The following is a 24,343-nucleotide window of genomic DNA, read 5'->3' on the forward strand; positions in this document are numbered from 1 at the left end:
TAGTTTTTGAGCACTCATTTTTGCTGCCTTCAAGTCATGTTGGACATATCATAATAATGAGATAATTACACAAGAACACCACAATTCCATAATTACTTTTCAGAAGCTGAACATTTTCTTCTTCTTCTTCTTCTTCTTCTGCTTCTTCTTCTTATTATTATTTTGTAGGTTGAGTGCATAATTTTATTGTGTATGTAAGGTAGCATTAGATTTCTGTTAGCATGCTTTTAGCCTTCAATAAGCTTTGTGTTAGCACCGCCTTAGCCTTTCAGTATCACATCCTTGGGACTCATCTCAATCTTCTGTTTACACCCTGTTAGTTTTTTTATTAGCACTCTGTTAGCTTCTTTTTACTCTTTCAATAGGCTTGCATTAACAGTCCATTAACAGCTTCCACTGATATGCAGCGCTATGCACACCAAGAAACCTATTATGGTGTATGTCATTTGGTTTTAGGAGCAGGAGGATTTATCCTGGTGCTGATAGAAAGGGTTTAGACCTGGGTTATTAGAGTGATTGTGTAAAGATGTGTTTTGTGAGTTATCTGAGTATTTACTATCTGCGTAGGTGGGGATAGTGTTTTTGTGTTTTTGTGCTTAGTGGTTGAAGCATTGAAATTGTTATAAAGCACACATATTATGGTTTTGAAACGTGCCTAATTTTGTTTTAGAGGTCTCATACAATAGATTTACATGCATCCAAAGTCAAAAAACACTTTAATGTGCTCATAATTTAAATTGCAGCATTACCTTTTTTCAGACCCAGTGTCACAAACGACTCGTTCAATGATCCATTCTAAAGGATTCATTCTAAACTCCTCCTTTTAAAGAGCATACTCTGCTCTGATTGGTCAGATGTCCCAGTCTGTTGTGATTGGTCTACCACTGTGAGCAAGCAGCCAATGAAGACCAGAGGCGGGGCTTTTTGTTGCAAACCTATGTAGGTTAGTACAGGAAGTAAGTCTGGAATGACTAACGACTCGTTTCAGCTGTTCAGAATCGGTTCCTTCTTTTGGGAGTCAATAACTCTGCTTGTCTTGCGGTTTTTACATTTACAAACAGCTCTATAACACACTACATGACCATAATAGGTGCACTTTAAATCCAGTTTTCTCCCAAATGTATTGTAGATTTTCAGGTCTTTATCTAGGTCCCCATCACACAATAATATGGGTTAGGGGTAGTGTGCTTTCTCTGTAGGCATATGAATCCGTCACATCCTGAATTGTCAAACTTATGAAAAGGGAGAGAGTGACACAAGACCTTTTATCCCACATTTACCGTGGTGTTTTCTCAGACTCCTAGCCACGGTCATCTGTTGCATCATCAAACATTTTCCCAACAACAGAGCAAACTTGTCAGGAGCAAGACTTTGCAAATTTATAGGAGGAAGCAATATGAAGAATGCCATGTACTGAACCTACCTTGGTTGTTAGTATTCCAACACTGCTTCCTGTTACTATGCCATTAGCATGGTAGTAGGCTGTTAGCCTCCTATTATGATTACTGCTAGTGCACACTTAAGAAAAACTTAAGGATAACTTAACTTAATGCTACTGCAGTAGAGGACAGAGACACCAAGGACAGAGACAGAGACACAACAGGAGTGAGAGAAGAGGTAGACAGAAGACATCTAAAGAGAGCATATATTATAGTTAGAGTCCGTGACTGCAATATTTAGGAGCAGTATAAATCATGCATACGTTAGTCATGGCAGAACTAATTTAAGCAAGCCACTTAGAAAGAAGTGGTGCTAATGGCCATGAAAAAATAAAATATAAAATAATTGTTAAATTAATTGTCTGCTTTGACTCAATACCATTCTACTTTTTGAAGACAATTTCCAATGACCTCACATCATATATGTGGGTGGTGTATTTCTACCAAGTAGTCTGGTTCTTTCTATATTCAGATTTGTTTAACCCAAATATTATTCCATTTTTGTCCAAGACCCTAGAACATGCAGTTCTCACTTATCTTTATATCTTCCACTAAATGACCCTGGGATGCCAACTGTTCTAGATACTTGCCTTTGTGGAGATTGTCTTAAGAGTCACTCCAGTTTTCTACATATAAAGAAAAATAATAATGACATACAAAATGTCCACTGTCCTCATCCTTCTTTAGGTCAGTTCTTGGTCCACTGTTTTCGCTACCAAATTACTGGGCTCAGTGATCAGCTATTTTATCAGTGCTACTCTGATTACTCACAGCTTTACCTCTCTGGTTTCCTTCCCTGGTTTTTAACCATGTGAAGTGCTCTCATTTAATCTCCTACTGAGGCTTCCTGTTTCAGCAAGAATCAAATTCAAAACTTATTTCTTCCAGGCGTCCAAAAGTGTGGGTTTTTTTAAAATTATTTATTTATTTATTTTATATATATAAATATTATCTACATTCCCTAGTTTACAACTACACATCTGCAGGCCAACTTAGGTCATCAGTTGTCTGGCAAGCCCATCTCTAACTTTCATGCATGCTTGTAATGCAAACACTGGCTGCTTCAGTGTCCTGGCTCCTCAATGGTGGAATGGAATTCCCTCACTATGTTGAAAAAGGTTTTTATTTTCAAGCAGTATTTAGGATAACACATTTTTTTCTGCAAATACCTGCATTGATTTCCTTTTGTATCACTTTTTTTTAATGTATTATGTTCCTTACTAATTGACTTTTGTATTATTCTACATGGTTTTCTGAATTTTGTAAGCAATTAGGTATGAAAAAAGTAGATAGAATTAGATAGACAAAACCAGGTGTTGAGACAATATCACACAAGAAAAAAAGTCCAAGATTGGAATCACACTCAGTAGAGACACCTCTCTGTTTTGATCAAACTTTGCCCTGTGCCACAAGCAGCACTTAAGTCTGCAGTTACATCTGAGGTCTGTATACTGATATATTCAGTTTCAGTATTAACTCCTCATTATTCCTGCTTAACTCTACTCTGAATACAGTCCTCTCTGTGTTTCTCACTTTCTCTGTGTCTCTCCCTCTGTGTGCTTGATTTCTCTGTCTCATTCTCTCTATGCCTCTGTTATTCTGTCTCTCTCTTTCTCCCTTTCTGTTGCAGAGCACGCTCTTCCATGCTCTTCTTCATCAATGTCTTTCTGACATTGTCCCCATTTCTCTGTCTTGCTTTTGAAGTTGTGCAGAGACAGAAACTGAGAAAAGGACAAAGAAAGAGAGAATAGATATATTCAGACCCCTACAGTGCTGCTCTTGCTGCCTCTGCAGAACGACCTTCAGTTAATGAGGACACACACACACACACACACACACACACAGAGAGACACACACACACATACTAATCTCTCTAGGTAGGTTTCTATCTAAACATGTGAAGCGAATTTCTGAGAAGAGGAGTAACACATACTACGACACATACTAATATACTACACTATTATTATATATTATACATCACATTTTGGATTATAGATTGACAGGTACCAAGACCCCCTAGTACCAACCAGATTAAAGCTAAATATGTATATAAATGTGTTGCTATTTTCAAATCATTCATTTAACAGTAAGTGAAACATATTCTCTGTGTATTCAAACTGTGGTATAAATGAGCTAACATTAACACATTTAGCCAAGCAAAGACTCCGACCATTGATGCTTTGGTAAACTACTAAGAAAGGACGCAATATATCGAAAAATAACATTGCAAAACCCCTAGTATCTGTCAATAATCAAACAGTGTTCTGCCATTTTGTCAGTCAACATCACATCATAACTTTGAGTTGTCAGAACATTTTGCCTTACAATGCCTTGAATACCAAAAACTCATTGTACAAGTATTAAAGCCTGTTTACAGAACAGTACAATGTAAGTCTATCGTTTAGAATTATGGGGTTTCTGTCATGTGTTGATAATTTGCTATAAAACTTGTGAACTGTTAAATGCAGGTACAATAAGAAACGTTGTATCGCAACGTTTTTTTTGTATGACAGAAGGTTTTTTGTATAACTTCTGTTATGACAAATTAAAATTTCGGCTTTGATGTAAATCACCCCTAAGCTCTGTCACACTTTGCAGACATTGATCAAGTACTATGCCAAATTAATGTATTGTGAAAATCAGTCCATTGTTTTCAGAAGCCCTGTATCAAATGACATGTATACAAGCTCTAGACAGAAATTAGGTAATCAGACTTTTTATTTTTTTTGTTTCACTTTGTTTTAAACTGAATGCTGCTCAGTGAAAAGTTAATGTCTAAAGACACTTTGGGCCATATTCATAGTTGAGTTATACACGCAGAGTGAGGACTTAATACCAAAATTGTGCATATCAGTATTCAGAACTAAGACAAAACTACAGGCTTTTCAAGTACTATTCAAAAGTTATGTAAGAACTATGCATGCGGAATGGAGTTTGCTTAAAACAGAGGCATTTGTCAGTTATGTGCAATTCTGATCTTGAATATAAGCACATATTTCTTGCTTGACCTTGTCTCAAGTGAGAAGTGTTAAGTCCAGCACACACATTATAGTTTTATGACCTCTATTTAGTGTCTCATGGCTTCATTAAGTTTGGTGCACAGTTAACCTACGCTGCACAATCTAAAAAACTGAAATGCAAAATTATAAAATGTGGGGGCACGGTGGCTTAGTGGTTAGCATGTTTGCCTCAGACCTCCAGGGATGGGGTTTTATTCCTGACTCTGTCCTGTGTATGTGGAGTTTGCATGTACTCCCCATGCATCGGGAGTTTCCTCGCCCAGTCCAAAGACATGCGTTGTAGGCTGATTGGCATTTCCAAATTTTCCGTAGTGTGTGAATGAGTGTGTAAATGTGTGTGCAATTGTTCCCTACAATGGGCTGGCACCCATCCAGGGTGTCCCCTGCCTCATGCCCCGAGTCCCCTGGGATGGGCTCCAGGCTCCCCTGTGACCCTGTGTAGGATTCTCATGATTTCCCCTCGAGCTAGCGCTGTAGCATGCAGTGTGCTCGGAAACCCGAAGTAAAAGCTCGAGTTTTCAGTGACTCTGACTCTGTTTACTTTTGACACATGTGTTTTGATATGGTTCTTCCTGTCCCCGCCCCTGTATTGTCATTGTTTGTTTTCCGTATGTGTCATCATTAGTCTCAGCTGTTTTGTATTTCACCTTTGATTACGTTTGTTATTTAAACCCCTCGTGTATCTATGTACATTGCGAAGAATTACGTGAGTTTTCCGTATACCAAGCGTTTGTTTCTTGGTTCATGTGTTATTATTTTGATCTTGTTCTCGCCCTCGTTCTCGATTCCGGTTTTGCCTAGTTTGTGCCTGTTTGCAGATCGCCTGACCCATTGCCTGTTTTTGAGCATGCTATTGTCTTGTGATTTGGATTTGTCAGCCTGCCTGTCTTTAATAAAAGCTCTTATCTGCACCTGCATCCATCCTAACCTCCATTACGTGAATTATGTGACAAGGATAAGCAGTACAGAAAATGAATGGATGGATGGATGATAAAATGTGCTGATTAAAGTGCTATTATATATATGATGGGGTGATAATTACAACTAGAACTATTTATGTATCAGTATATTGGCAATAAACTAGATTCCTATTAGATTTTTTATTTCAATGCTTGGCATCTTTATTTAATTTTTTAGTTGACATTTATATTTAAATGCTTTTACATCATATTAGATTTTATGTCAAAAATTGATTTAAGAAAATCGACTTAAGAAGCTGTATAACCCATCTCTGAACACACATAACTTATAAATCCCTGTATGATTTTATAAATGTATTTTTATTGATCTATCATGGACTTTAACCTTGTTTTTCCTTATTAATAAGTTCATTCATTTCAGTTGGTCATCGCAAATAATTGCAAATGGCTTGGGGGAATGAATTCGTTGCTGAATTTGCATTTGTCACGTAATGGAGGCTGAGACGGAAGCAATTGCAGGTATGGCAGTTTAATCAAACAATACGAAGTACAAAGGATCAGGCAGAAAACAAAGTCCAAGGCAGGCTAGGGTCAAATGGTCAGGCAAACAGGCTAAACTAGGCAGAACAGAGAACTGAGGTCAACAGGGTAAACAAAGTCCATGTTCAGAAAAGCAAACACGATATAAGGCTTGGAAATATGACAGAGACTAGGCAACTGAGCGTAATACTTCGCAAAGTCATAGTGTTAAAAAGGTGTCTTATATAGCGTGGTTTTGAGTGCTGTGAATAGGATGCAGGTGTGCTTGATTAGAGTGAATGTGAGTGTTCTGGGAATTACGGTCCATGGTGGCCATGTTTGTAGGCCGTTGTGCAGGATGGGAAATGTAGACACTGGTTTGCTGTGATATGACAGCATTGGTGTCGAATTTCACGTAATGGCACATTAAGGGTGCATAGAAAGTCCTTATGATCAACTTTGTGAACACCAAAAAGAAAAAAAAATGGAATGTAGAACTTGTAAGCATGTGCAAATATAGATCACAAGACTGCAAATTTCAAACTAAGCAACCGAGTACAGCAGTATGAGGTTCGGGTCGATGCCAAAGACAACATTGTCACCAGGAATGTTTGGATTCAGCTCTCTAACACTTCTTGCTATAAGATATACAGTATACCACAGTTTGACCCACTATTTGGGACAGAGTCTTGAACATTCTTTGTCTCTCCCTCGGTCAATATGTGTCTGTCTCTCACTCTTTTTACCTGTCTCTCTCTCTCTCTGACCTATCTCCCTGTCTACTGCTGGTTGATTAGGTGTGAATGAAGACAAGTGTAGGTAAAGTAAAGCCCATTTTCTCTCTCACACACCCCTAGTCACAGCCATTTATCCCTCACTCTTCTTGTTTATTTTCGATTTAAACCATAAATTACTTCCTGAACTGAAAAACACAGCAAACGGAATGAAAATGAGAGAGGAAAGGAGAGAGAGATAGAGAGAGAGAAAAAGAGAAAGGATAAAGGCTGTGCCTATACAAAAGGTGACTGTGCTGACCTTTAATCTCCTTTCAGATGTCTCCCTCTCTTTACTTATTTTTCTCTTGTTGGTTTCCCGTCATAGGTTTTCTCTCGCTCCATTGAGTTGATTTCTCACATTTATTCCTTCTGTGCTGAAGAAGCTTTCCTCTTTCTCACAGAGAGACAGATGTAGACAGAGGGAGAAAATGAGATGAAGGCACCAGTTTTATTAGACAGTCTTTAGGGAAGAATCAGATCTTTAGCTGGTGGCATTTAGCATTACTATTACATCCATGACACTGGAAATGTTTTGTAACCAAATGTTACATTACAGGCTCATTAAAGCAGTGGCGTTTCTACCATTTTAACATCTACAAACACCGTTATTGTTTATTTGCGATCACCACTTAGGTTTTCACTTAGAAAAGCTAGATAAACCCAGGAGATAAGTCTTCATCATAATTAACAAGTTTACCAATATATTTTAATCCCTTATTGCTCCTCGTGATGGCAAGGCCAAACATAAGATAATAAGACAATATAAAAATGCATATTTTATACATTGATTACTTTTAGATATTATATTGTCCAGTTTATTAAATGATATTATTATTTACTATTGTTAGCAAGCCTAGCGTTGGACTAATAATGCAATCACCATATCTATCATGTGAGAATAAACAGAATCCCTAGAATCAATAGTCACACTTTGAATATAGTTTTAGAAACTGGCCATTTAGGCCATCTTTTTTAATCAAATGTAAAATGGAAAAAACACGTTTTTTTTTCTTTCTTTTTTGTTCTTCAATGTGCTTCAGGGTCTCCCAAAATGGCTTTGTGCTGTTTTTCCGGTATTCCGGAAACTGATGAAGCCACACCTGTATGGCTGGAAAATAATTTTTTTTTTTTAATTTCCTGTGTCATTTTGTTCATGTTGTTATCCAAATTTCATCAATCAATCAATGAGTCCCTAATTTAAGTCTGTGGTCCTTGGTGTCGTTACACTTGCTAAAAGTAGAACATGGGATACTAAGCATGCATTTGAATATATGAAAATCTGAATAGTAACCTAAGTGTGAAATTAATTTTGACAGGATTAGTACTTAGTCAAAAACAGGTATTAAACCTTAAGGACTGTATTCAGACTTGGCTGTTTAAGTTCAAGTCTTACTTCACTGTTTCCATGGGCAAAGTTCTTCATATTCACACTTGGCTTATGCAAGTGCATGAATTTTTGACCGACCTATCCAGATGATTAAAATGACCTATGTGCAGTCGATTCCTCTGAGGTTGCCAGATTTTTATTGTGTTGAGCTCCCGGGGCAAGAGTTCAGATAGAAATAAAAAAAGCAGAAGTGAGTGAACTTGTTATGCAAATAATTATTCCTTTGTTTTATTTTTTTTATTTTGTGTACCAATCAAGGACATGAAATTGTAATGTGTATGTGTGTGTGTGCCTGTGTGTGTGTGTGTGTGTGTGTGTGTGTGTGTCTGTGTGTGCATTGTACCTTTTCCATGCTTTTATTATACTATTTTACTATATGCAAAGAAGTGTTCAATTTTAAACATTACACTCCCTCAGGTACTATATAATCAAGTACATAGTATATAGTCTTAAAATGTGTGTGTGTGTGTGTAGGTTTTACTCTGCGGAGATTGCCATAGGGCTGTTCTTCTTGCACCTGAAAGGCGTAATATACAGGTGAGTAGATATGTACATATAGTCAGGTCCATAGGTATTTGGACAGTGACACGATCTTTGTAATTTTGCCTCTGTCCACCACCACAATGGATTTGAAATGAAGTGAGATGGGATTGAAGTGTAGACTTTCACCATTAATTCAAGGGGTTGAACACAGCCATTGTTTTTTCAGCCTAATGATGGCCTCCTTTACTTGCATCAACATTTCTTTGGACTGCATAGTGAAAGTTCCCATGAACAGCTACCAAAGGAAAATTCAACGCTTGGAATCAACTCCAGACCGTTTTGTCTCCTTAATTTGTCATAAAATAACAAGCAAACAGGCCACACCTAACAATGTAACTGCTCATCAGACAATTGAGCCTGTGAAAATGGAGGGACGCTGTAAGAATGGCTGTAATTCCTAAACAGTTAATGCAATATTTTTGTTAATCCCCTTGAATTAAAGCTGAACGTCTACACTTCTATCACAACTTGATTGCTTCATTTCAAATCCATTGTGCTGGTGCACAGAGGCAAAATTACGAAACTGTCCAAATACTTAGGGACATGACTGTACATACAGACACATTTCATTCATATTTTTCATGGAAACATTAATTCAGTTCTTAAGTGTGCAGTATAAACCGGAAGTCTAGGTTCAGACAAACAGAAAGTATATGACAAGATAATTATGTGTATAGATAGTCCAGATAAACAGAAAGTGCATCTTCAGACAAAACGAAATTGCCTATTCAGATGAACAGGAAGTTATTGTCCAGATAAACAGGTGGTGGATAATGTGATGCTATCTGTCACCCTCTCTGTCTCCGTTGTAGGGATCTGAAGTTAGATAATGTAATGCTGGATGCTGAAGGTCACATTAAGATCGCTGATTTCGGGATGTGTAAGGAGAACATGCTTGAGGGAGTGACCACCAAAACTTTCTGCGGTACCCCGGACTACATCGCTCCTGAGGTTTGTGTGTGTGTGTGTCTGTAAATGCCTGTTAGAGATTCACATTAGGATCCAAAGCTGTACCAGAGAACCTCTTCCTGGTGGAGACAAATAATATTGGTCTAAAATGCATAATGCAGGGTGGAGGAAATACCACAGGCTGAAGTATTTCAATGTAAGTCAATGGAGGAAATGTATAAGCTCTAGGGAAGTCCTAAAATATCGGGATTAGGGCAGAACCAAGCATAGTTTAATAGATATGCTATCGGGTAAATTAACGTCATATCTGATTATGCTCCCTAATACCACTAAGCTCTTTATACCAGTTGTGGACGTGACATAGAATGAACAAAGCTCATTGGTTGCTAAGTGACAAATGACTCAAGATGTCTACAACGTGGAGCTATTTTATTATGTATAATGACAAGAGTCCATATATGAGTCCCTCCAGGATTTAGTGTTTTTTGCGATTGCAGAAATTAACGCAAAATCAAGGAAATGCTGCAATATTCGCAGGAGCTTGCAATTTCTCAAATTTTCCGGAGATTTTCCGGAGATTAGGGCCAAGACGTGTCGCAACGCGCCATGTGACGTCATCACAGTCATCTACCTGCAGATTCTAGAACAGTAACTTCTGAGAGATTTCTTGTGTTTTAGGTCAAAATACTGCTGCAAATTGAAGACAAATTTATTACTTATTCTCTCATCTAAATTGGAAAAGGATTCTCTGAGAAGTCATCCACAACAGAGATTCCTGTTTCTAGTCTTTTAAATACGTAAACACTCAAAGTATAGGGTCATTGGTGCCTGCGTGAACAACAGGAAAATGAATCACTATATTCTTAAAGAACATCACATTTATATTTAGCACACGCACATCAGAAACACAAGGAACTTCAATGCAATCCAAACATTCCTTACAAAAGAGTCGTCAACAATCAACATAGAACACTAATTTGTGTCTTGCTCCTGAATTTCCTGCTCAAAAATGCTTATGATAGCGCATGATGCTCAATTTTATCATCATCATCATCTATTATGAAGGCTGCAAAACAGTTTCTATAACAACTTAGGTACAGATGCGGAGGGGTGAGCCTCTAAAACATTTATCCAAACACTTCTATATGCCTCTGAAGCATCTACAGCTGGGGTACATGTAACACAATATTCACACCAGGCTCCTTGCATAAGGTTTGTGGATGCAATTCAGGAGTGACATATCACATTCTGCTCATGCTAAAGGCCCAAGAGCATGCTTCTTTTTTTTAAACTAAATGTAGAACCGCATCAATGAAACATGAGGCATAGGTAAAGCTGAAGTTGGGCCAACTTAATAAAATGTGGCATGAGACAGAATGAAAATAAACCCCCCAGCTATTCACCTTTTTGTTTTTAGTTTTTCAGTAATCAGTGAGCATCACTACATGCTAACACTTTTCTTTGAAACTACACATTACACACAATTTTAGATGTTCAGTGTGAATTGGCCTTAACAGTAATACTTCCAGGTCCAAGGTTTTTTTTTGTTTTTTTTTACAACAACAATCAGTATCAGCAATGAGGTCACATTTTTACAGACTTATTACATAAGCAGTTTTCGCCTTCAAAAGCATCAAAGCTAATGAAAACGGTTAGGGTTTAATGCAAGCATTTACATATAACAGACCAAACACTTTCTTCTTGTCAAACATTTATCTTATCAAATAGTTCTACTAAGAGCTGGGGTGTTAAACTCAACTCCCAAAGTCACATTGGTATTTTTATGAGGGCCATAAACTAAAGCTATTATGTTAAGTGCATCAATTTAAATACGGTCCTGTATCAGCCATATTTGTTTTTGCTTTATAACGATAACATAATTGACTTATGCCACAGCTTCTATAGTGTAGCAATAAAGAAGAAATCATACTGTATGTGTTTACCTTCTCTAAGAACATACATGCCCTCACCTTTTTTGTCTTTCCTCATAATCATTGTCTTTATAAAACATTTTTGTAGGTCACTACATTGGATAATGGACTGTATACATAGAGGTACCTAACTTCAGAAGCCTAAAACTGGACGAGAACATACACAAAGTCCAACATTTCCACTCAGGATAAGTTCCCCAGTTAGCTAAAACTGAAACAATTTAGGCTCAAACTGTGGAAGATTCTTACCTCAATTAAAACTGAAACAAATTAGGCTGCATCAGTTTAAGGTAGGAACCTCAGGTAGCTAAAATTTAAACAAATTAAATGTCTCAGTGCTAAAACATGCATAAAAGCATACAATTTAAAAGGTTGAGAAAAAGTATAATAAAAGGTATGTTCATGATACCTGCCGGATTGTATGTGCCGATGTTGAGCTAATCTGAAACTGGTTAAAAAAAACATTTCTGGTTCCAAGGGCATGATAAAATGCTTCACACTTTTCACAATACCGAATAGTATTACATTGCTATCTCCCTGTATGTACTCTATGAGCACATCTCTTGCTGCACATGCTGATTCTCTAAAGCTTCAACTCTTGTTTTACTGAACCTGCACTTCTTTTATACTGTACTGTTATCTGCTTCACTGGAATTAACGAATGTGTGAAAGATAAAGTGTACGTTTACAGCCTAGTGCAATCTTCTTAATGCACAGCAGATTATAATCAATATTATACTGTACATCTAAGTTCTCTCACAAATTATATCTGCATATGTGTGTTAGATCATTGCGTATCAGCCATATGGGAAGTCAGTAGACTGGTGGGCCTTTGGGGTGCTGCTGTATGAAATGCTAGCTGGACAGGTAAAACCAACACGCACGCTCCCACTAAACCATACTCCTCTATCATTATTATTATTATTATTATTATTATCATCCCTATCACTCTCTTTCCTTTCCCAGCCACCATTTGATGGAGAGGATGAGGACGAACTGTTCCAGTCCATCATGGAACATCACGTGTCATATCCCAAATCAATGTCTAAGGAGGCAGTGGCCATTTGTAAAGGAGTGCGTAACCAACTTTCTCTTTCTGTGTACTAATCCATTTCTTGGACCCTGGGAATGTAGGGCACTATAGGGAAACGAGAACATATGTCGCTGGAAATACAGTGTCGACCCCACTTTCAAACAGTTATCTGGCACACTAGCCACTTACATTTCATTTATATTTATGGCATTTGGCAGATGCCCTTATTCAGAGAGACTTACATTTATCTCATTTATACAGCTGAGCAGATTAGGGTTAAGGGCTTTACTCAAGGGACCAGCAGTGGCATCTTGGTGGTGCTGGGATTTAGAACTCACGACCTTCCAATCAGAAGTCCAATGTCTTAACCACTGAGCTACCATCATTTAACAACCCACCTACTTAGCACTCTAGGCAATTTTCAGTCCAGTAGTTAACATTCTAGTGAGTTAGCTTGATGGAAACTCAGTTTTTGCTACTGAGTTTGAGTGTATTAATTTTCCTGTATGGAAAATGCATATGTTTAGTGATGTGCAGCAAGTGCATATTCATACAATATACAGTATGTGGAACACTGAAATTTTTAAAGTAATCATTTTTGAGTCAACAAGAGCATGTTACCGTCTGATGTTATTTCTTCTATGCATTCTATGCAATAAGAACATACTTCCTGATTTTGCTGGTTGGGGACAACAAAGACAAAGCTCTTAAAGTGTCATTTGATTAGCCAATCACAAACCTCGCTATGTTACATCTTGTTACTTCTTTGGCTTTGGTATTTTCTGGCCTAAATTACTGGTGTTAATTACACAATATAATAGCAACTATTAGCTAAAATCACCACGTATATTGTTGTGTGAATAAAAACCAATAGCGAAGTTAACTAATAAAGTGAGTAGTTTATACAAGGTAAAATATTACATTTTGTAACCAAAACCAATAGCTAAGCTTGATAGCAAGCAGCTAATATTATTTGCATTGTGTTATCAAAATCATCTGCCAAATGAAGTAACGTTAGGTTCACTATTTTAGTGTGTAAATAAAAGCATAGCAGTTTGCTAGCAACATTAATTAAGGTATTTTATTTTTTAAGGTGTGTGAACGTGTGTGCTGTCTCTCTCTATATATATTTGTGTGTGTACGTGTGTGTGTGTGTGTGTAGCTGATGACGAAGCACCCTGGAAAACGTTTAGGATGTGGCCCTGAGGGAGAGAGAGACATCCGAGAGCATGGTTTCTTCCGCTACATGGATTGGGAGAAGCTTGAGAACAAAGAGGTTCAACCACCATTCAAACCTAAAGCTGTGAGTCACACACACACACACACACACACACACACACACACACACAGACAGAGTATACACATACAAATATGCATAATTCTGCAATTATTAATAAATGAACTACTAATATATGAGCATTACTACTTCAAAAGATCAGCAAGAAATGCGAAAGCTAGACCATATCATAAGCACAACAAGTCAACGTAGAACTCAATAGGTAGCCAATGTAGCTTGAATGGGAGAGGATAGCATATAGTTTCGTTATGTTACTTTCATGGGATTCAAATAATAGACTAGCATCAAGGATTCTGCTAAGGTCTTTAACTGTAGCTTTGAGTTTCACAGAATCATCTTAATGTCTTTTAACACAGTCTTCCAGTTTGTGTAGCTAGCCAAACTGATAAGTATACAGTAACTGTGTATAAGCACTTCCAAATAAGTCCAGCACTACCAAACCTGGAACATATTCAGCAGGGTCACTGAGCACTTTAGCCAGCTCTGATTCTGAACATTACACAGTGATTGGCGTGATCAAATGAGTCGAGATGCAGTTTCATAAGGAGCGGTTTATCACTGGCTGTCTTGAGAAACTTAGATGGTACTGAGTCAAGTACACATTTAAAGCAGATTGTCACGGTATAGAAGTTGTGATACCCAATGGGAATAAACTTGCTAAATAAAACGGATCTACGGCTTTAACAAAGTGTGGCCAGTGATGGCCTTTGTATTCCTATGATGTAAAACTACATGGTAGGTGGATCTGGAAATAAATGTAGATATACACCCTCTCTGCTGAAAAAAACAACAAAAAAACAATAGAAACTCTTATGGTTTCCACTACACATACCATTACAAACCATTGACCAACTATTAAAACCAATACCATTATTGGTCCTTAATGGTATCCACTACATATAACATGCCACCAATAGAAGGCAACAAATGACTAATACAGGCCCAAAGGTACCAGTACAAATACCATTAAAACCATTACAAATTCTGTGAGGGTTTCTATTGTTTTTTTAGCAGGGACTTAATCAACTGGCAAGTCCACACACACACACACACACACACACACACACACAATTGCATGCACACTTCTACACATGTTCACAAATCTTTCTTTCTCTCGTTCCTTCTTTCTCTCTTTTCTCTCTTTTCTCTCTTTCTGTCTATGCTTCTACCTCTGCTTCTGTCTTTCTGCCTGTCTTTTTTTCTTTCTTTGTTTCCGTCACGTGTCTGACTAGCCTGTCCGCTAGCTGTTTCTCTATCAATACACTGGATTCTTTCACTGACTCAAACTTAAAAATGGACTGTTTGACTTGTCAAAGTCAGGACTGATTATGAGTGTTTAGTAAAACATCCCTTTTCTATTTTTTCCTCTCTTTCTTCTATTTTCTTACTTCTCTGTTATGCCTCTCGCTCCTTTATCCCTGTGCGCAGGAGGTTTGTTAGAGATATGAGGGAAAATCCAGCGTTTTCTCGGGCGGGCTGTGAGAGTGAGATAGCAGTGTGTGTGAGTGTGTGTGTGTGTGTGTGTGTGTGTAGAGCTGTGAATGGCTGTAGTTCTGCTTTATGTGTAAAGCAGTGTGTCAATAGTCTAGCTATAAGAGAGAACAATGGTACTCTGGCTAATTACAGCATACAGTCAAGAAAGACAGAAGAAAAGGTGAACAGACTGAAAAAAAAAAAGACGGATGTGAAAACAAAAAAAAAACAGGCATAATTATTTGACACAAGGGCAGAAAGCATATGTTTGTGCTATTGTAGCCTGCTAGCTAATCAAATTGCCAGTACATATCTCAAGTAGCGTTCTACACAAATCATAGCTATACCTTGTTCTGAAATAATAAAGCTTATTACACAGAGTTTGTTTTTTTCTTTTCATCCATCTTTTAATAAATAATCCCTAAATAAATACATTGCATCTTGTGGTATTAAATGATAATCACAAGCAATAAGTTTATAAGTGCTGTAGCAGTGATGTATCCCAGAGTGCTAGCAGTGAGTTAGCACTTAGTGCTAACAGTGATTATCTCTGAGTGCTAGCAGTAAATTATCTCTGAATGGTAGTGAGCTTTCCCTGAGTACTAGCACTGAGTTAGCACTGAATTCTAGCAGTGAATTATCCCTGACTGCTAGCAGTGAATTATCCCTAAGTTCTAGCAGTGAATTATCACTGACTGCTAGCAGTGAGTTAGCACTGGGCACTCCCTGCTGAAAAAAACAGCAAAACAATAGAAACTCTGATAGAATTTGTAATAGGTTTAATGGTTATAATGGGAATTGTATTGGTATTAATGGAAACTGTAATGGTGCCAGGGGGTCTCTACTGGTAATTTGTTGCCTTCTATTGGTGGCATGTTATGTCTAGTGGATACCAATAAGGACCAGTAATGGTAATGGTTTTAATGGTTAGCTGATGGTTTGTAAAGGTATTTTTTAGTGGAAACCATTAGAAATTCTGTGATGGTTTCTGTTTTTTCTTTAGTAGGGCTATCAGGGAGAAGTGAAACATGTCTAGCTTGTTTGGGTATTTACTAATTATCATGATATGAGATAGAAGTAAATACAGAGAGACAGAATAGATAGATAGATAGATAGATAGATAAAAAAGAAGGATAGATATATAGCCATGTAGATAGACTTAAAGAAAATAAAATCTGAAAGAAACGCTGACAGAAAGATAGATGATGCGTTAGACAGAAAGACAGACAAAGCAAAAGAATGACAGAGTGATGAAGAGATCAACATAGAGATCAACAAGACAAAAACAGGCAGTAAGATAGACACTGACAGATCATAAGAAATTTTGACAGTTACCCAGACTGCAAACATAAACAGGAGTAAGCCATTCTCATGGGAAGCACTCTCATGTGTCAGTGTGTGTTTGTGTTGTGTTCATGTCAGGCATGTGCCGATATTACCTCCTCATGTCACAATAACCAATTATTCATGATCACGTTTCCAAGGTGCACGTCTTGGATGCACATTATTGAGGTTTTGAGGCTGTGTTGTTGGTCACCACTTCTGGTGCAACACAACTTGGTCAGTAACCTCTCCGCTTAGGTACAAACACAGGTATCTTTGTTTTAAAACAGAGAGAAAGCTGCATTCGCGCTCTCGTAATTACAAGATTCCGACTTGTAAAAAGCATTCATGTCCTCGTAGAACTTATAATTACAACTTGTAAACTAGGAATTTTCGGAGAGCTCTGACTTGTACCACCTGACCGTTGCAACATCATGCGGAAGCACTCAAAATGGCGGTGGCTTCAGCAGTAAAAAAGTAGTTATAATGTTTCTGTGTAATAATTAGTATAATTGACTAGTATTTAACGTCTTAATAATGCAAGATTAGGCTGCGTTCACGGCATGTCGGAATTACCGTAATTACTAGATGACAGTCCGGACGTTCTACTCGGAGCTGTTCACGTCCTTGGACTAGGAATTAAATGAATCCGTGCGAGATGGTAATGTTGAGAACAGCAAAATTACATTAAACTGCATTGTATGTCATTTGTTTATTTTCAGATTAATCTTGAATTATTATGACATTAATAATAGTCAATTATACAAATTATTACAGGGAAGTATTAGGAGATAAGTACTTAACTACATTTTACTGCAGCAGTTGCAGCAGTCAGGTGGTACAAGTCGGAGCTCTCCGAAAATTAATAGTTAACAAGTTGTAATTACGAGTTCTACGAGGACGTGAGTGCCTTTTACAAGTCGGAATCTCATACTTACGGTAATTACGGCATGGCGTGAATGCAGCTTTAATCAAAAAATAAATGAAAGACACACAATACAGTGTACTGTAGCTAGTACAGAGTTGGATAACCATCTAATGTCTTATGTCCTGCTAAATAAACTATAAGTTTATTAAGAGTGCATTTGCTTAACGACTGTGGTTTTGTCTATTGATTACTCAAATTAGGCTGTATGTTCTTTATTGTGCTCGTCAGTATTCGTCAGTATATACTCACAGATGCAGCTCTATCTGCTAATTTCACTGGCACATTGTACCAGAGACAGGGTGACAACAGATATTTTATGGATGAGAAGATGACTGTGCAGGCCAATATTTGTCCTGCTAAACATGGCGGACTCCACAGTAAACTACACCTGTAACACTGTTAAAGGTTCAAAGAAACACATAATTCTGAGTCTGAGGACGTGAGCAACTCCAGGTAGAACGTCCGGGTTGTCATCTAGTAATTGCGCTAATTTCAACATGGCATGAACACAGCCTAACTCTAAGTTAGCTAACTAACTGACTAATTTACTGATTGAGAACAGGTGTGAGTGAGAATTATAGCAATGCTGACTCATAACTGTTGCAGCACTTGCGACCTCTATATCAGAAATCTTGAAATTTCTGGTAGATCCGGGCCAAGGGCACTTGATAACCGAGTGTTCACTGGAAGAGGCCTGAAAAGGAACTGATTAAAGTATTCTGTGCCCAGGATAAATTACAACTCCAATCAGTTGGAGAATGATGACAGTATGACCTTATCAATCTCCTTGTTAATGCCTCCCATTAGCTTGAGAATGGTACCCACACTTCTCAGCCTTAATGTGCAATTGATTGTCTATGAGTCAGCGTAACTGTGTAACTCCAATGCAAGGGAAATGAGGCTCTCTGTTTATTGAATGCTTTTGAGAGATCATGATTTTGTATTGCTGCTTTAAAGTCAATCACTGCTGCAACAGGATTATACAGGAGTAAGACCAAGTAATCAGTACTGATGAGGTGAGTGATTTTTTCCGAGTCCGAGGGTAATTCTACTCACTGACTACATTTACATGCACGTAAATATTCCAGTATTAATCGGAATTCGGCAATATTCTAATTAGTATTGAATCATGAATACGCCGCAATCCGATCGCCCGATTCAGATTAACACAATATTCGGATTCCCCAAATTCTGATTCCCACCCCTGGAATATACCTGTTTTACGTGCACGTCAAATTCCATTTAAGGTCTATATTTGCCATATTCCAAATACGATGTTTATATGTTTACAGGCATTGGAAAATTCCAGTATACACGGTTGTTGTAAGTATGCCTGAGTTACCATTCCTAAATACCTAGCCTACAGCTAAGCATCTGTTAGCACCCACAATTCCTTGCGGTCTGAGCATGCGTATATATCTCCTTTCAGTGGATTTTCTGAATAAGGTGTTTACATGCAACAAATTTCCGGTTAAAACAGGCATATTCTAGGGGTGGGAATCAGAATTTGGAGAATCAGAATATTGTCTTAATCTGAATCGGGCGATCGGATTGCGCCGTTCACACGACTCACTACTAATTAGAATATCGCCAAATTCCGATTAATATCAGAATGTTGATGTGTATGTAAAAGTAGTCACCATTGTGTCCCTCAGTATGAGGGTAGGAAGCGCTTACATGTTCAGACTGGCTGAAATACCAACAGACATTCCCTTTTCGCAACATCACTCGACTTCAATCCACTCAATGTGGTGTTGTTTATGTTAGATCGACATACATTCACCGGTCGCTTTATACCTGCTCATTCATGCAATTATCCAATCAGAAAATCACATGGCAGCAGCACAGTGCATAAAATCATGCGGATACAAGTGAAGAGCTTCAGTTAATATTCAACATCAGAATGGGGAAAAATGTGATCTCAATGACAACAACCATGGGATGGTTGTTGGTGCCATACAGGCTGGTTTGAGTATTTGAAAAACTGTTGATCTCCTGTGGATTTCACACACAGCAGTCTGTAGAGTTTATATGGAATAGTACAAAAAACAGTATCTGATTTATCTGAGGAAACACTGGGCTCACCGAATCTGGACAGTTGACTCTCCAGCTTCAATGAGTCTGTTCCTCAGATTCCTGTTCTTGGCCGACAGTAATGGAACCCAGTGTGGTCTTCTGATGTTGTAGCCCATCCACCTCAAGGTTCGACATGCCATGCGTTCTGAAATGTTTTCCGCTTAACACGTTTGTAAAGAGTGTTTATTTGACGTTTTTTTGCACGATTCTTTGTAAACTGTGAGATCAGCAGTTTCTGAAATTGTCAAACCAGCCCTTCTGGAACCAACAACTATGCTACAGTCAAAGTCACTGAAATCACATTTTCCCCCAATTCTGATGTGAACACAAACTGAAGCACTTGACCTGTACCTGCATGATATCATTCTGTCACGTGATTGGCTGGTTGGGTCTTTGCATGAATATATACAGGAGTGGCTAATAAAGTGTCCAGTGAGTATATATGACTGCATTCAGCAAGAAAAGAAATAAATCCAAGGAGACTAATAGTGTACTTTTCAAGGGAGATGATTTCTCATATGCATGTAATTATAGGCTGTAAACATATGATTAATACCCTTATGATATATGGTATGCGAGCGGTTTCTCGTCAGCCAAGTGTACTAAATTCAATGCCATATGAAGTACAGTAAGTAACCTGGTACCCAGACAAAAACACAACAATGACACTGCATCTTTTAAATCTCTTAAATACTGCCTTAAATGAAATTAAAAACTGGGTTGCAGAGCTACATTGTGTCCATCAAATGGTGGCCAAACTCTCATTTTACCTATAAGGAAAAGACAAAGTGAATCATATCTCTCTCTGTATGAAACATTCAAAAGTGATGCTCAATATATAAATATGTTGCAATTTATCATCAGCAGTGCTGGTGAGGTAGGAAATGGTGCTACTAGCATTACTAGAATAGATACAAATGCTGGAGGATCAAATTGCAGAGTTTACCATAAACATGGATAGTGAAAAGGGTCAAAAAGCAGAAACACAAGGGTAGCAGGACTTGCAGTACTGACTAGTTGTTCAAATATTGGGCCTTGTTTATCAAACTGGATATGAACTAACTTATTTGTAAAGAGCTTTTACAATTGAAATATGGTATTCATGAAAATCCAATTAGTTCCGAAAAATATACTGCAGTCATATTCTTCAAGAGCTCCTGAGTTTGTATAAATTTGCATCTAAGGGGCCTCAGTTTCACAATGTGTAATTGGCATGAGTTATGAGTTATATATGAGTTATGTAAATCACTAAATGTAAATCAATGGTGTCATGGACGTGCTTGGTCATTTACCAGTGGTGGTGATTCATAAATATGTTACATTGTGTCACTGATTATTGGCACATGACTACATTGCTTCAATAATGCTGCCTACCTAGACTGCCTCTTCTGAAATGAAATGCGATATTATTTGGGCTGAATATCGCAGTATGTAACCAGTGATCGGCACATGCCTCATTCACACGTTCCATCACTCCATTGTGTAGATGGTGTTCATCAGTCATATTTTTATTTGTCCTCCATGTCTCTGTTCTCCTCTCCTCCATCCCTTTCTCCCTCCATCCATCACTCGTTTTCCTTTTTGTGTTCTTCCTTTTTGCAGTGTGGCCGAGAGGCGGAGAATTTTGATCGCTTTTTCACACGCCACCCTCCGGTGCTCACTCCTCCTGACCAGGAAGTCATCATGAACCTCGACCAGGACGAGTTCGAGGGTTTCTCCTTCATAAACTCTGACTATCCTAGCGCAGAAGCTCAGAGCTAATTAATATTAGCTCCCCCCTCCCCCCCTCATCATTTTAGCCAATCATTTCTTGCTTCTGCTGGTGCACGCCTTGCTCCCTACTGGCCACTTGGCTGAAGTGTTTATGAACATAGAAAATGACTATTAGATAATCAGATGCATGCAAAACTTGCTCCCTGCAGACCACTTGGCTGTAACTTACTATATGCGTATATATTTAGATGCATGTAGAACTTTGAGGTAATAACTAGGTAATTTAATAATAATGATTTTATTTACTAAAACACGTGTAAATAGCAGACCGAACATCAGTACAGGAGATCTCCCCTTCCTCCAGGAATGCTCCAGTTTTTCTCAGTTATCCACTTCCTCCAGGAGTTCTCCACTTCCTCCAGCACGCATGAATGACTTCCTGCAGCCACACAACAGTGTGTGCTTCCATCCATCTGTTTATAAGACAACAAGGATTTAGCTCATAAGGAAACCTGAATATGGAAGGAAGGGAGTGAGGGAGGAAAGGAAGGAAGGAAAGAAAGAAAATGCAAATAAACAAAAGACAAGAAGGTAGAAACAACAAAATAGACAGAAAAACAAAGACAAATACAAGTCTACTGACAATAATGACAGATATAAAAAAAAAGCAACAAAAAAGATAGGTGGAAACGAAGGGAAGAAGACAAACAAGTAGATAGACAAAAAGACATTTATTTAGATACTGAGAAAAAAGAAAGTCAGATAAGCAGAAGGTCACATTATTGGGCAGGAGCCAATGGAAACAAAGATTGCATAAACATTTGGATGGAAATTGACCAATCAGCTCACTGCATGTCTTTTACATCATCTGTGAATGTGATTCATTAGTGTGATGCCACTGACTTTTATTTTGCATGTCTGAATTATTATTTGAATGCAAACCTCCATAAACAGCATGCATTCTGCAACGGTTGCACCTTGAGTATATCTTATTTACATTAATATAATTGAGCTCTACAGTGATGAGTAGATGATTAGTATTCCTGCTTTATACACAAATAAGCTGATGACAGACTACCTTAGCTCTTATTTTAAAAACAATATATTTAAATCAAAAAGGCATGCTTAAGAGTAATGCGTATGCATCTTGGCTACATTCACATTACAAAACGAAACTGTTTGAAAATGACAAAGGAACATGGGAAAGGAATTAACTGTCAGTAAGGTTTCATTTTGCTTTGCCAAGTTTACCTACAGTAGATAAAAGTTACCTTACAAATTCACCTACCCTGGCAGGGTGATTCCACCTTTTGTGAGCCAAAGGAAGAGAAGAAAGCAGAGCTGTGATCCCTTATTTCTGGGGGGGAATGTAAGAACTGGTTATTATTTACCGGCTTTGTGCTGGGCTTTTGCAATATTTTCTTCTTGTTGCTTTTGTTACTCTTAGTTGCAACTAACCAAACTAGCTAGCCTCTTACGTTTCACTAGAAAGCTCTGTGCTATTGTGATAACTATTTTGCTCCTTATCTAGTTTCGTTGCAGTAAAGACCCCTTCAATCTTCATTAAGAAAGTTGTCTCAAGAATTTATCACAAAATATTTCATCAGTAAAATACACTATACAGCCAAAAGTTTGTGGAAACCTGACCATCATACCAATATAAGGGCCTTCCCCAAACTGTTGCCACAAAATTGGAAGCACACAATTGTGCAGGATGTCTTTGTATGCTGTATGCTGTATGTTTGGGCCCCTTAGTTCCCTTCACTGGAACTAAGGGGCCCAAACATCTTCCAGCATGACAATGCCCCTGTGCACAAAGTGAGCTCCTTGAAGACATGGTTTGCCAGAGTGGGTGTGGAAGAACTGGAGTTTCCTGCACAGATACCTGAACTCAACCCAAATTAACCAATTTTGGAATGAATTGGAATGCAGACTGCAGCCCGCCTCATCCAACATCAGTGCCTGATCTCAGTAATGCACTTTTATCTGAATGAGCACAATTCTCAACAGCCATGCTCCAAAATCTAGTGGAAAGCCTTCCCCTGAAGAATGAGGGTTATTATAACAGTAAAGGTGGACTAAATCTGGAATGGGATGTTCAACCAGTACATATGAGTGTGGTGGTCAGATGTCCACAAACTTTTAGTCATATAGTGTATCAATTGCACTGTGTTCCACTAGGGATTACTGAAGTCCCCTTTCTGATCTAAGCATTATCAGCAGGGTCACATGACCACATATTGGTTTCCTATTTAAGATATAAAATATGAAATAATTGTGTTCACACAGGTATGACAATAACAGACAAATAGTCATATTTATGCCACTTACATAATGGAGATGTAACCATAAACAGCTTTCCCTGGATGTGCTATGACGCGATGGTAAATTTTTCTGGCTCTAGTGCACCAGCTGTCTTGATCTCAGGTTTCCGCGAGACAGGATTTCACTGACTTTTGCCTTTTAGAAATGTTTAACATGTTCACCAGAGGCTACCTCCTCCCACAGATGACTAATGGCTTAACCGCACTCCCACTTCTACAGTGGGTCCTAACTGTTTCAGTTTGCTAGCAAGAACTGTTTTTATTTCTTCAGTGATCAAAGAATTATCCATCTAACAAGATATCAATTATTACTCATTATACCACAGTGCTGATGAATTCTTGAATCTGATTTGTCAGAAGGTGTTCATTCATTTTCTATAACAGCGGCTCTGACAGTAGTGCTGTCTGTAATTCAGATCACAGGTTTATATTAATGTATGTTATCATTTCTGAAGTAACATTTCATTGACGGGCTTCTAAGGCACATGTGACACATCATCTAAGGCTAGTAATAAACAGATTAAAAACTGTGTTGTTATTTAAAAAAAATAATAAAAAAGCATTTATAATCATTGATATGGTGAAGCTTTCTGTAAGGAGACATTGGTTGAAAAGTATGATGTTATTTATTAAATATAAATGTGTAATTGTTGGCAAAATTCTATGATATACAGTGGATATAAAAAATCTACACACCCCTGTTAAAATGGCAAATTTTGTGATGGAAAAAAT

The 24,343-nt window shown here is 37.9% G+C and overlaps 1 protein-coding gene across 2 annotated transcripts in view; it reads left to right on the top strand.

Annotated features, from left to right (window-relative positions):
- prkcbb (protein kinase C, beta b) overlaps nucleotides 1-24,343 on the top strand; it is a 125,681-nt gene that overhangs the window by 86,778 nt on the left and 14,560 nt on the right. The window contains exons 12-17 of one of the 2 annotated variants that reach the window (XM_053648215.1): nucleotides 8,536-8,598; nucleotides 9,417-9,555; nucleotides 12,231-12,311; nucleotides 12,411-12,518; nucleotides 13,640-13,780; nucleotides 21,177-24,334. In XM_053648215.1, the coding sequence (XP_053504190.1) occupies nucleotides 8,536-8,598; nucleotides 9,417-9,555; nucleotides 12,231-12,311; nucleotides 12,411-12,518; nucleotides 13,640-13,780; nucleotides 21,177-21,335 (691 nt within the window). In that variant the 3' untranslated portion in view covers nucleotides 21,336-24,334. Of the gene's footprint in view, nucleotides 1-8,535; nucleotides 8,599-9,416; nucleotides 9,556-12,230; nucleotides 12,312-12,410; nucleotides 12,519-13,639; nucleotides 13,781-21,176; nucleotides 24,335-24,343 lie in introns of those variants that run through there. The other variant, XM_053648224.1, reaches the window with a different exon arrangement.

Source organism: Ictalurus furcatus, chromosome 2, assembly GCF_023375685.1.
Source record: "Ictalurus furcatus strain D&B chromosome 2, Billie_1.0, whole genome shotgun sequence".
NCBI lineage: Eukaryota > Metazoa > Chordata > Actinopteri > Siluriformes > Ictaluridae > Ictalurus > Ictalurus furcatus.